Source organism: Tupaia chinensis, unplaced genomic scaffold (genome assembly GCF_000334495.1).
Source record: "Tupaia chinensis unplaced genomic scaffold, TupChi_1.0 Scaffold000057_1, whole genome shotgun sequence".
Classification (NCBI taxonomy): domain Eukaryota; kingdom Metazoa; phylum Chordata; class Mammalia; order Scandentia; family Tupaiidae; genus Tupaia; species Tupaia belangeri.
In genome coordinates, this window is record NW_006159515.1 from 5,984,370 (window position 1) to 5,998,493 (window position 14,124).

The 14,124-nt window shown below is 42.7% G+C and overlaps 1 protein-coding gene and 1 pseudogene across 15 annotated transcripts in view; one reads left to right on the forward strand and one right to left on the reverse strand.

Moving 5' to 3' along the window:
- Positions 1-14,124, forward strand: part of DOCK9 (dedicator of cytokinesis 9) — a 275,356-nt gene that overhangs the window by 248,739 nt on the left and 12,493 nt on the right. For all 15 annotated transcript variants that reach the window (XM_027776290.1, XM_027776287.1, XM_027776288.1 and 12 more), the window contains 2 exons: positions 281-427; positions 7,942-8,152. In XM_027776290.1, the coding sequence (XP_027632091.1) occupies positions 281-427; positions 7,942-8,152 (358 nt within the window). The remainder of the gene's footprint in view (positions 1-280; positions 428-7,941; positions 8,153-14,124) is intronic.
- On the reverse strand, positions 11,161-11,439 carry LOC102477788 (dynein light chain roadblock-type 1 pseudogene; annotated as a pseudogene).

A 14,124-nucleotide genomic window follows, 5' to 3' on the forward strand; every position in this document is an offset into this window, starting at 1 on the left:
GACTTCACTGAGAGAACGCAGTCTTGAATCCCAGATCTTCCATTTCACTCAGTACTTAATGACAGCATTCTTGAATAAATTTGGAATTGTGTGTTTTTTCTTTATCTCTGTACCCAGACTTCACAATATCATTTTCCTTCCTATTCAGAAAGCCTGTTTAAATAGGATTTTAGAATCATTCCTTTTTTTTCTTTTTAACCCTTATAACAAAGGACCCTTCCTAGATAGTAAGCTTTGGGCTTATGTTCAGGGCTAGCTCTAATTGTGCTTTATGTCACAGGGATTCTTTGAAGATGAAGACGGAAAGGAGTATATTTACAAGGAACCCAAACTCACGCCTCTGTCAGAAATTTCCCAGAGACTCCTTAAACTTTACTCAGATAAATTTGGTTCTGAAAATGTTAAAATGATACAGGATTCTGGCAAGGTATGACCCAATTTGGATAAATTTCATAGCAATGTAATATTGTTTTGATTATGTGTGATTGATTATGTATTATATATTATACATGTAACATATTATAAATTGATAAATAAGTAACAGAAAAAGGCAGGAAAAAAATAAGGATGGTTGGTGTTGAGTGGCAAGTGTATTTTTTTTTTTCATCTTAATATCTGTGCTTTTCATTACATGTTTGACCTGAAGCTCCTGTGACCTGCTCAGCAGAATGAGTTTTTCTGAGTGAGGGTGCTGTGGATTAGAAATAAACATAATAATAAACATACAAAGTATAGAAAAGAGAGAATTGGGTGAGCCTGACTTTTCTGATGGAGGTAACTGTGACCCCAAACTGGTCCCAGGTTTATTCTTTTAAAGGTCAAAAAAGGGGGGGGGGAGAGGAAATGATTGTAAATCCAATTTTGGGGGGATGTTAATCAGTTGAAGATAGTAAGATAACTGGTACCATGTAGTTCCTCTGATCTTTTGGGGCCAGTTCTCATTAAACACATGTGACTTCCTTTAGACCAATACTACTCTGCAGTTTAAATAACAACAGGTAGCTAGCGTATTCACATGCAAATTGCCCTCATCCCCATGCAAATGACAGGTCACAGAATCATGTTTCTGCCTGTGGCTAAAGATCACCATGTTTGCTCCGATTGGCCACTCTACATATTCCCCATTTTCTTTTTCTCATTTGAGTCTGTGGAGCTGGATGGCTGCCCAGAGCTCTTACCAGGTGATTCTGCAGACTAGTAGAAAATATTTTGAGTAGGGGTTGGTTAGTTTTTGGACAATGGAATGCTAGGACTGAACAGAGTCTGGGGGAAGCTTTGAAGACTCACAGAATATTCCAAGGGGAAGCCACAGGTGGGAACTGTGGAAGGCAAAAAAGGAACTTTTGGTAAAAATTGCTTAATAAATTTTTTAAGTGTCCTGACAAAGTGTAATATAATTAACCACTGTCTTTTTTTTTTTAAAGGGGTAAAAGCTACTCTGCTAGAGGTATTAGCATTTTCAAAGGTCAATTGTTACATCAAAATTTATCTTGTGTCTGATTAGAGTCTAGACTTCAAAATGGTTTGTGTTAAGGGGGAAATAAAATCTTGATATAGCTTACTAGACTAGGCCCCTGTTGTACAGTGATAAACTACCTGTCCCTCAGTCCTGACCTGGAAACCTTTTTCAGCATCTCAAGTATATAATGTTAATCTGCTGATATGTCTGCAGTGTATATCCAGTTTGTGCGCCAGTGTCAGTATGCTCCCATGTTACAGTCAACATTTCAAATGTGATGGGTATTGCATGTTATGAATTCCTATTTGCCTGCTCTTCTGCTTCCTCAGACCAATTTGACTTCCACAAAGGATAATCTCCTCCAGACAAGTGTGCCTTGTCTAACACTTGCCAATCATTGTGGGTAAACGCAGATTGAGTAGCCGTCTCTAATACCGCAATTGTATATGGTGCCTCAGGACCATGTTGCGTGCAAGCCGTTTTTTAATTCTTTTAGAGTTTTAAAGGATATTGGCTCATGCTGATGCTGATTTTGTCCTGGGTTGTCAGGGTTGGGAGCCTCTATGGGCTGGGCATAATTTAATCCCAAAATGTCCTGTCCTATTATCTGCTGCAATGTGAAGTTCTCTGGAGGGAGGTTAAAGTGGGAGCTGTTCTTTCTGTCCTAGCACCATTTGATATGCAAGTAGGTTTTGACAGGGAAGCAGCAGCAGGAAGTGCTAGGCCAAAGGACAGCATATCCATTCTCCTCCAGCTCTGCAACTACTTTGGAATCTGCAATCTTCAGTCTAACTTCATTACCAGGGCTTACCTCTCTATCCTTTAGTTACAGACTCTGAGTTTTTAGGTAGCGGGGAGGTATAACCCTCCTGGGTGATTTTTAGTTACTTGGCAAGCTCCAGGTTCTTCCAGAGGGTTTTGTCTTAAGCACTCTTTAATTAAATTCCACAGGGAGAAGGAAAAAAGGGGAATCCTGCTAGGACTCTATGCTGTATATCATTCCCTGGTTTCTTCTCCAACCTTGTCCCAGGTCTCTTTATAAATTGTTCCTTATTGGGAACCAGCAGTTAGCGTAATGGCTATGTCGCTGGACTCCCACGTAGTCGACTGGAGTTCGCGTCCCGGACCCGGTGGCTTAAAACTCACGCCGGGTGCGTGTGCGTGCGTGCCCAAAATCCCGAGAGGAGAATGGAGGAGAAGGGATTGCAGCATGCCCATCCCCCCTGGGGGGTGATTTCTCGCTTTCTGTCTCTATGTCTCTCTCTGTCTGTCTGGCGAGCGCACGCGCCCTATAGCAAAAGACTCTCCCAAAAAAAAAAAAAAAAAGCGCCTAAACCTTATTTAATTCTGCTAGTTGGAACTACTGTGCAAATCTCTCACTTTCTGTCTCTATGTCTCTCTCTATCTGTCTGGCGAGCGCACGTGCCCTATAGCAAAAAACCTCTCCAAAAAAAAAAAAAAATTGTTCCTTGCTCTGAGAACCAAGGGCATGTTTCCTACACAAAATTCAGGAACTGCTGTAAGTGCTTGATACTAGTTTTACTTCCCCTAGTTCTTAACATATCAAACAACATTTGGACATACATATATCTGTCTTAAAACAATTATGTCCCCATGTTTTATACCAGGACAATAATTGAATCCATTCCTTCTCTTTATTATCTCCTTATTTTAGTCTATTATCTCCTTCTTCTACTCTGTTATCTCTTCTACTCTGTTATCTCCTTCTTTTACTGTTATCTGCTTTTATTCTGTTTTCTCTTTCTTTCACTCTTATTGGTTCCTTACCTTACTCAATTATCTTTGGCCTCCAGGAGTATCCACTCTCTGTAGTCTGACTCTGTAGTTCCCCGTACTCAGGCCACACGTTCAGGTACCACTTTGCTGGATCCACTTGGCAGAATGCATTTTTCTGAGGGGGTGAGGAATGTTATGCATTAGAAATAAACAAAATAAACACATAAAGACATACAAGTATAGAAAATCAAGGATTGGGTGGGCCCAACTTCTCTGATGGAGATAATCATGACCCCAAACTGGTCCCAGGTTTATTCTTTTAAAGGACAGAAAATAGAGAAGAGGAAATGGATTGCAAAGCCGGTTGTTTTGGGATGTTAATCGACTGAAGATGATAACTGACTCCATGTAGTTACTCTGATCTCTTGGAGTCAGTTCTGATGAAACACCTGTGACTTCCTTAAGACCTATACAGCTCTACAGTTTCAATAACAATGGGCAGTTAATGTATTCACATGCAAATTGCCCTCATCACCCTGCAAATGACAGCTCATGGAACTGTATTTTTTTTTTTTTTTTGAGAGAGAGATTTTTGCTATAAGGCATGTGCACTCTCCAGAAAGACAGAGAGAGATAGAGAGACAGAAAGCGAGAAATCACCCCCCCAGGGAGGATGGCCATGCCGCAATCCCTTCTCCTCCATCCTCCTCTCGGGATCTTGGGCACGCACGCACATGTGCTCAGAGTGAGTTTAAGCCACCAGGTCTGGGACTTGAACCATGGTCGACTACATGGGAGTTCACCGACATAGCCATTACGCTAACTGCTGGTCCCATGGAACTGTGTTTCTGCATGTGTCTAAAGGTTACCATGGTTGCTCAGATTGGCCACTCTCCACATGAAGCTAATCTTTACTGCATCATTTTAAAATTTTCTTTATAAAATAATTAACATCTAAAGGAATATGCTATTTTTATTATAGATATTGACAAACTAGAGATCATTGCCAAAGTTATGTATCCTGGTGTACCTTTTCTGCACATGACAGCATCTGGCATGTGACTGTACACTGTGACTGGATGGACGGACCAGGCACTGATCTCACAAGCACACACACCTGCAGCAAGGTGACTAACTTCCTGTTTACAGAGGCTGTCCACCAGTGTGTTCTCAGGGAGACCCTTTCTGAACCCACACTTTTTCCCCAGAACTGGGAAATATGTGTCCCATAAATATGTGTCCCATTCCCTTTAGAGTGTGGACAGAAGTCTGACTAGTTTTCCTATTTTTCCTTTTTTTTTTTTTTCTTAATAATTAACGCACTTCCATACTTTTAGTTTCTTAACTACTCAAAGAGGAAACAAAACGCTACACCTTACTCAGAGAGCAAACTAGCCCCCTGCTTGAGGAGCGTGGGAACTGCCACTTCCCGAAGGAGCGTGCAAAAACGCAACCGCCCCTCTGCCTGTGACTCAGCACAGAAACCGGGACCCCTTGCGCGCCACCTGAGAGCCCCGCCTGAGGAGTGCGAGAACCACACTCCTCAAACGCTGATCCTCGCTAGGAGGATAGCAACAACCTCTACTCCTGAGAGGAGAGCAAACCTGGGTTACCCAAAACAGATAGACATACAAGACAGACAAACAAGAAACCAGCTTAGAAATAAACCAGACCGTCTACCAAATTTTGGGAGGTCCGAGGCCAGAGGACTTACTGGATCTCCCCCGAGGAGAGGCTCAGAGCCGGAGAGGGCACAAAGGGCCCACTGCTGGTACCAGGCACCGGGTTCACAGCGTCCCCTCAGAAGATCTCCAGTTCATCTCTGGTCCCTTCGTGGTCGCCATCTTGTCGACGGAAAAAATATAACCAACTGTAAAATTAATAATTAATAATTAATGCGGTTTATTTCCAAGCCAACTGTGAGTGACCTAGGCCCAGAGAAGAGGCATACATGCCTTTTCTCGGGGTGATCATGTACATAGGTTCCTTTTATTTGCTTTTGAGATTGACACACAACATTTAATTAAAAGATTTCCCATTGGTCTGGCCCAAAAAGGCGGGACATGTAGAAGCGGGGACTTGTAGGTTATAGGTGGGTTCCACAAATTCTTAGGTCGATGATTGGAAGGGAAAATCCCTGTCTTAGTTAAAGAAAGGCTTAATCTACATCTCAAGGAAAAGGGAAGTTCCGTGTCTTGGGAAGGCATAAGCAAAAGAATACACTAACCGGTTGAAATATACATCTCAAAGATATATGCCAGGGACAGGAGGTAGGAAGAACCCTGTTAATAGAAAGTAAAATGGTCTGTTAATGTTTGTGGGCATGACTTCCCCAGTCCCCTTTTGAAAAGATTTTGGAAAAATAGGAAAACTAGTCAGACTTCTGTCCACAAGAGCATCTCTAGAAAGTCAAGTATCCCTCTGCTCTGTAAACCTCAGTCCAAGGTAGAGCTCCTGTTCTTTGTGTTGATAATAGCCTTTCTCCTCAGCTATACAAGACCTGCCTTTGTCTAAGGACATAATTTTAGAGTGATCCCTAGATCCATTTCTTTCCTGCCCTCTCCTGTGGAGTCCTCAGTGTCTGGAATCTGTTTCCATGGAATCCTTCATTTCCTCTGGAGAAGAATCCCCAGTCTCCTGCCCATGTGGGTAGGGAGCTTGGAAGGGATAAGGAGGAAAGGAGCTCAACATCTGCCTACTGGATTCTGGATGAAGAGGAGAAAGGGAGAACTCCCACATCTGACCTGCAGCTTCTCACTTCCCTGCCCTTGTTCTGCCCTGTACCTTATCTCTGCTTTCCATGGAGACTAGTGTACCCACCTCGTTTTTCCCAACTAGTTTCTCTAGAGATTGGCCTCTGCTTTCTTGTGGGATGGGGACTAGGGAAGGGAACCTGGAGTTCAAGACTCCAGATTGAGACTTAGGGCCAGCTGCCCTGTTTTCCACCCCACTTTCCTCAGTCACCCTAGTCCTGGGGTCAACAGATGCTGGTCTTCTGTATGCTTCTGAGGGGTACACTGAAATTTGTGCTATGCTCCTCTGTGAGAACTTTCTCCTCTCTACTAGTCAAGTGGCACACCACCTCTATGCACTGGTCTTCTAAAACCTCATTACAATCTCATCTACTGCTTTCTCAGCGAATTAATGGTTTATCCAAGGCAATATTATGCAAAAAGAAAATAGGAGTTTAGCAGTTTACCTAGTATCTTGTTAAAATTTTTTGCATGATTATTCATCAGTGTTATTGGTGTGTAGTTTTCTTTTATTTCTTTTTTCTTTCTTATAGCCATGTCTTGTTTTGTTATCAAGGTGATAGTGGTTTTATAAAATAAGTTTGGGACAGTTCCTTCCTTTTGAATTCTTTAAAAATAGTTTGAGGAGTCTTGGAGATAGCTCTTATTTTAAAGTTTTGTAGAATTTGGAAGTAAAGCCATCTGGTCCTGGGCTTTCTTTGTTGAGAGACTATCAATCTTGTCACTTGTTATTGGTCTTTTCAGGCTTTCTATTTCATCCTGATTCAGCCTAGGTAACTTACACATGTCCAGAAATTTGTCCCTCTCAACAAAGTTTTCTATTTTATTGACATAGAGTCACTTGTAGTATTCTCCCATGTTTTTTTGTATTTCTGATAAATCAATTATAATATTACCAGCTTCATTATTGATTTTATCTATCTGGTTCCTTCCTCTGTTTTTCTTGATTCATCAAGCGAATTAATGGTTTATCCATTCTGTTTATCCTCTCAAAAAACAACCTTTTGTTTCATTGATTTTTTTTTTGTATAGTTCTTTAATCCTCTATCTCATTTATTTCAGTTCTAATATCAACTACTTCTTGTCTTCTTTTATCTTGTGGAGGGGGGATTATTGTTGCTTTTCCAGTTCTATGAGATATGATGTTAAGTTATTTCTTTTCTTTTTTTTTTTTTTTTTGGAGAGATTTTTGCTATAGGGCGCGTGCGCTCGCCAGACAGACAGAGAGAGACATAGAGACAGAAAGCAAGAAATCACCCCCCAGAGGGGATGGTCACACCGCAATCCCTTCCTCCTCCATTCTCCTCTTGGGATCTTGGGCACACACGCACACGCACCTGGCGTGAGTTTTAAGCCACCGGGTCCGGGAAGCGAACCGTGGTCAACTACGTGGGAGTCCAGCGACATAGCCATTATGCTAACTGCTGGTTCCCAAGTTATTTATTTTCTACCTTTCTTTTTTTTCCCTTGTGAACACTAATGACTGAACTTCCCTCTTAAAATGCTTATGCTGCATCCTAAAGGTTATGGAGAGTGGTGTGTTCATTATCATTGATTTTAATGATTTTTTTTTTTTGGCCTTAATTTCTTCACTAGTTTGAAAATCATTCAGGAGTAAATTGTTTAGTTTCCATGCTTTTGTTTATTTTCAAGGGTTCTTTCTGTGGTTAGTTTAAGTTTAATTCCATTGTGGTCAGAGAAGATGCTGGGTATAGTTTCTCTACCTTTAAATTTATAGAGACTGTTTTGTGGCCTGTTACGTGGTCATTCTTTGAAAATATTCCATATGGAGATGAAAAAAAGTGCATATATTTGAAACAAATACAGAAAAATGTTAGCAATTTTTATGTAAGTGGCAGTATGTGGGTGTTGGTTGTGGGTGGGTTTTTTTTCCAACATTTTTACTAACGAAATGTTGGAAATTACAGTTTAGCAGGATTTGAGCATGTCCTTCAAATAGCACTAATCTTCCATTTTACTTATTTAATTAAGGTCAACCCTAAGGATCTGGATTCCAAGTATGCCTATATCCAGGTGACTCATGTGACCCCATTCTTTGATGAAAAAGAATTGCAAGAAAGGAGAACAGAATTTGAAAAATCTCACAACATTCGCCGCTTCATGTTTGAGATGCCCTTTACCCAGACCGGAAAAAGGCAAGGCGGAGTAGAAGAACAGTGCAAACGGCGCACCATATTGACAGGTACAGTCTCCCAAGAGTCTCTTCTGCACATCAACTCCAGAACCAAAATGAAGAATTCTCCAGAAGGGACATTATCATGGGAAAAGGGAGATGTGCAGTAGGTCTGGCTGCCTCCCTGTGGCTGAATCTAGGGAGAGGGTTCCTCCCCCACCTTACTGCCAGGCAAAGGCAAAAATTAATCACTGCAAAAAACAAAGCATCTGATGGTGTTTAGAAGCTTCAAGAATTAGGGCATGGGACCAGCAATTAGCATAATGGCTATGTCACTGGACTCCCATGTAGTCGACTGTGGTTCAAGTCCCGGACACGGTGGGTTAAACTCACACCGGGCGTGTGTGCATGTGTACCCAAGATCCCAAGAGGAGAAAGGAGGAGAAGGGATTGCATCATGGCCATCCCTCCTGGGGGTGATTTCTCTTTCTGTCTCTCTCTCTCTCTGCCTTTCTGGTGAGCGCACGTACCCTATAGTAAAAACCTCTCTAAAAAAAAAAGAATTAGAAGGGCCTTTCAAGTTTAGTTAGCTCCCCCCATTCCCCTTTCAGTTTAACATTTTATCTAGTGCTTACTTTTGATTATTCATAACATTTTTCTATTTATTAATACCTGTTTATATTTTCTTCTTCCACCAGACCAGAGTTTCATATCTGATGTAAGGTTGCTTACTCTTTTTTTTTGAGAGAGATTTTTGCTATAGGGCATGTGTGTTTACCAGAGAAACAGAGAAAGATAGAGAGACAGAAAGCTAGAAATCACCCCCCCCCCCAAGAGGATGGCCACACCACAATAATTCCTTCTCCTCTCAGGATTTTGGTCATACACGCATACATGCCTGATGTGAGTTTTAAGCCACCAGGTCTGGGACTTGAACCACAGTCAACTACATGGGAGTCCAATAATGTAACCATTATTCCATCTGCTGGTCCCATTGCTTACTCTTTTTAGAATCCAGTGAAAATGGTGGTTCTTATCTGTCCACATGCTTTTGCATACAAGCTTAAGACATTTCCAGACAAATTCTAACATCCATGTAGAGCCCTGTCCCGGCCAAGGCTCCAGGTCAGGAACCCACACAGGCTCCAGCTAGTGACTGCTTGGCACTTTCAGGCTGAGTGAATTAATGGGGCATGAGGCAGGATTTCTTCCATCTCGTGGCTGACAGTATCTGATAATGACTACCCAGCTTCAGCTTGAATTCCTCCAGTATCAGGAAGCTCGCTGCATTCTGAGGCCACCAGTACAGCTGATGTAGTTCTAGTGGTCACTTTGACACCATTTAACCCTTGATAACCCATTCTCAGAAATGTGTTTTGCATCATTGCCCAGTTACTTTTTATTATTATTTTTTTTAGAATTTTTTGTTTTGTTTTTGCTATAAGGCGCATGCAGAGAGAGACAGAAAGCGAGAAACAGAGAGAGACAGAAAGTGAGAAATCAGCCTCCCAGGGGGAATGGCCACGGCGCAGTCCCTTTTCCTCCACTCTCCTCTCAGAATCTTGGGCATGCACGCACACGTGCCTGACGTGAGTTCAAGCCACCGGGTCCAAGACTCAAACCATGGTTGACTACATGGGAGTCCAGTGACATAACCATTACACCAACTGCTGGTCTTCAGTTCCTAACAAGGGTAGACTCGTTTGGGAGTGATTTTTACCTCTTTTAAGAGAGCTCGACTCATCCATTCTTAGGTTTGTGTCAGCAACATAACCGGGATAACCTAAATAAAATGCTTCCTTGACTAAAAAAAACATTAGTGGGAGACCTGTTTAGAGTATGAAAATGCACCACTTAGGCACATTTTCCAGAATGGCCTTATTAAATAAAACCAGGAAAATGCCTAGAGCCTCCCTAGAAATCAGTATTGTCGAGTTTCCCCTCTGGGCGGTAATGTGTCCTCGTGGGACATGATAATTACGCATCATCATACTAAGTGAAATGAGTTCTCAGAAGGTGCTGCATTTCAGGTGATTCTCAGCCTTCATCAGGGAAGCGCACGCTGTACATGGATGAATTGTATGGTATGTGAGTGGTCTCAGTACAGCTGTCAGCCACAACAACGAAATATGGATCAATATAAAAATCCATAACGGTATATTACAGGGAATTACTCTATCTATGAGGGAAATGAGATTAAAATTTAATTAAAACAACAGCAACAACAACAACAAAAACTACATTCTTTTTTTAAAGAATTATTTAATTTTGGGACCAGCAGTTAGCATAATGGCTATGTCAGTGAACTCCCATGTAGTCGACCACGGTTCAAGTCCCAGACCTGGTGGCTTAAACTCACTCTGAGCGCGTGTGCATACGTGCCCAAGATCCCGAGAGGAGGATAGAGGAGAAGGGATTGCGGCATGGCCACCCCCCCTGGGGGGTGATTTCTCACTTTGTCTCTCTGTCTCTGTCTCTCTGGCGAGCGCATGCACACTGTGGCAAAAACCTCTCAAAAAAAAAAAAGAATGATTTAATTTTATGATTATTATTATTTTTTTAATTTGTTATCAGGCATGTGTGCTCACCAGAGAGAAACAGAGGAGGGGTGGATGGGAAGTGAGAAAGCAAGCTGCTAGGTCTGGGACTCAAACCTTGGCCAGCCATGTTGGAGTCCAGCACCTTAACTATCACGCCACCTACTGGTCCTAAGAGCCTACATTCTTTTTTTTTTTTTTTTTTTTTTAACCTGTCTCAAAAATGTTCAGATGTTGTGAGTTAAAAAAAAAGAAAAACAGCCTTTTCCAAGGGCGACAAAGTGAAACTAAGGTCAGAAGGAAGCTGGACGTGGGCTTCTCACTCTTGAAACTCTTGCTCCAAAACATGGAAGTGAGGAAAGAGGCCCTCAAGGACTGGGAGCGACTGGCACATCAGAGGGGCTTCACTGGTAGGGTGGGTGGGGCTGCAGCCTACCCCTGGTCACTGGATTGGTTTGACTGGACTCCAAATGCAAGTCAGTTGACATGCTTCTTGTGGAGGCGTTAAATTAAGAAATGACACAGGGAGCCAAGGGTAGCTTAGTTGGTTGGATTCTGACTGACAGTCAGGAAATAGTCTTTATTTTGTGCGACCATAATTTCATTTTTCTTGGAGCTAATTCGAAGGAAGGTCAGGTTGTTCTTTGGGTCAATTTCATGCACGGTGCTCCGTGCCTTCAGGATGAAGTTGTGCATGAGGTCGGCGTACTGTGTGGTGGTGGGGTTATCCATAGTGCTCTTGATGGGAATGCCTTCTGTGTTCACCACAATGATTCCCTGCACTCCTTTCTGGCTCTGAAGTTTTGCCACCTCTGCCATCTTGGACCGACCTGGGAACTCTGTTTCACCAACATAGCCCAGGCCCCCTCCTTTTCTCTAAAAGCCTACATTCTCAAAGAAAGTGTTTCTATGTCTATTTCTAGAATAAAAGAACTTACGTAAAGCAGAAATAATATTGCCCTCACGATCTTTAACCTCTCCCCCATATGTGAAAGTGTTATTTTTCTACTACACTTCAGTAGCAAATTTTTATGAACAAGATAACTGCACTTGTATATAGAGTCATTTTATGAAAAATATTAGTGTTTATCTGTACAACTGTGAATGTACTTTTGATGGTTTAAATCAGTGGTTACAAAGGTTGTTCCAGAATCAGCAGCTTCAGCATGCTCTGGGACCTTGTTAGAAATGCACATTCCTGAGTCCCACTCCCAGACCTGCTGAATCAGAAACGCACTGGGTGGGGCCCAACTATTTGTGTTCAATCAGCTCTCCAGGTGATTCTATATGCTCAGTGAGAACTGCTGTTTTAAATAAACCTCGTTCACTGCTGTGTGAAGGTCAGGATTTTTTATGGTTGTCGGTAGGTAGCACACTGATTCGTAAACAGTTCCCTTGGGGTGTTTTCCCTGGGCAAATTTCGTCCAGGGTTATTAGAGTTTATGGTTTCATTATAGAACTATTGCAGATTAGATAAAGGACGTGAGCAAAGCTCTGAATCTGCCAGAACGCAGGAACAAAGAGTAATAACTGCGGGCAGAGGCAGAGTAGGCACACGTGTCGTTGGCTTGCACACGTGTCGTTGGCTTGCACGCAGGTTGTCATCTCCTGCACGTGTTGCCTGTCATGCATGTTGTCAGCTCACATATGTGTTGTTGGCTGGCTTGGGAAGTAACCATCTTCCACAGCTGTGGTTCTGAGAAGGCATAGACAGTGGAGAACTCGGCCTGGGGATCCTGCAGCCCCAGGTCACAGCTTCATTGTGTGACCTTGGGCAGGTCATTTAACTTGTCTATGCCTTAATTTCCACATCTGTAAAATGAGAGTTATAACATCCCTCTCACATTAAATAATGTTGTATATTGTAACCAGTAGAGAATAGAATGTGGGGACCAGCAGATAGCCTAATGGTTATGTCACTGGACTCTCACATAGTCAATTGTTTGAGTCCCAGATTGGGCAGCTTAAAATTCACACTGGGCATGTGTGCTTGGATGCCCAAGATCCCCAGAGGAGAATGTAAGAGAAGGGATTGTGGTGTGGCTATCCCCCTGGGGGATGATATCTTGCTTTTTGTCTCTCCAGCAAGCACACATACACTAAAGCCAAAATCTCTCTCAAAAAAGAGAGAATAGAATAGAATGTATTTTGCTTTACTAGATTTCATCCATCATTGAGCTCCTTACCTTTTGGGATTGATGATGAGCGAAAGGAGGTTATAGTACAATAAAATACACACAGAAAAAGATGCAGATTTTTACCCCGAAAGATCTCAAAGTGTCACAAGGATAGTTACTGGTCAGCATAAAGATTTAGAGAAAGGATTATAAAAATGCCACTAAAAACATGTACTCTATATATTGTCTTAAAGATAGAACATTCTGAAGACTTTGAACGTGAGAGCTTTCCCTTAAGTTACTTATCCCTTAGGTGTTTCTTCCATGGCATTGCTTTATACCTGACCTTTGGCCTTCCAAGTTGTAGGAGAGCCCTGACCTTCTCTACCCTCCGAAGCTGGTAAAGGCACACTCCCCTGGACAGAGTTCCCAGTCTGTTGACAGCAATTGTGTGATCATTGGAAAAACCCATGACCACCCTCCAACCTTCTTCGCTAATAAATGTCCAGGCTGCCCCACAACCTGATCCCTCCTTCCCTCCTTTCATGGAGCTCCTGCTGAGGGGCCTCTTCCCAGCCACTGTTCTGAACTCTTCCAGACATGCCAAGACTCCCACTGGACTGGAAGCAAGCTCCTGCCCTCCACCTTGTGTTCATTCTAAGCAGGCACACAGTCACTCCAGCATCAGCCTTGCCTTCCTCATCGTCTTTCCTAAAAGGCGGCAGGTCGTTATGGTGGGCTGTTTATTAATAACGCAGTGGCTGGCTCAGTTGGTCTCCTCACCATCCATCTTCTGGGACCAGTGCGCTCCCCCCTATAGACTGTTCAGCAATGGTATGTTCATTTCTTCAGCCAAAGGCATTGAGCTCTGGCAGTGTTCCAGCTTGGCCTACTGACAAAACAAAGATCTGTGGCCTCCTGCAGCCTACATTCTGGCAAGAAGAGACAGACGATAGTAAACATAACAAGTAATATATGTATATTGGAGCACAGAATGTGTTTGGGACAAAAGTGAAAGGAGATTGGGAATGTGGAGTAGAGGGGAAGGGTTACAGTTTGAACAAGGTGACCAGAGCAGGCCTCACTGAAGAAGTAACATCTGAGACTTGGGAAGAGTGAGTGGGTCATGCAAGCATCTCGGCAGGGAGAAAGCTATCAGGGCAAAGGCCAGCGGAGTGGGCGGCCGTGCCTGGGGCTTTTGAGAACAACAGTATCTCTGAGTGCCTCTAATTGCGTGTGTTGCAACATGGCTGTTAGCCTTACGGAACATTTCTAGAGGTACCTTTTTGTACGAACAGGAATGTAGTAGCATTCCTGTATGAATCACATCAGTCAGTCCAAACAGGACACCTCCCTGCCTGGTAAGCAGCCATGCCTGGTTCCTGCT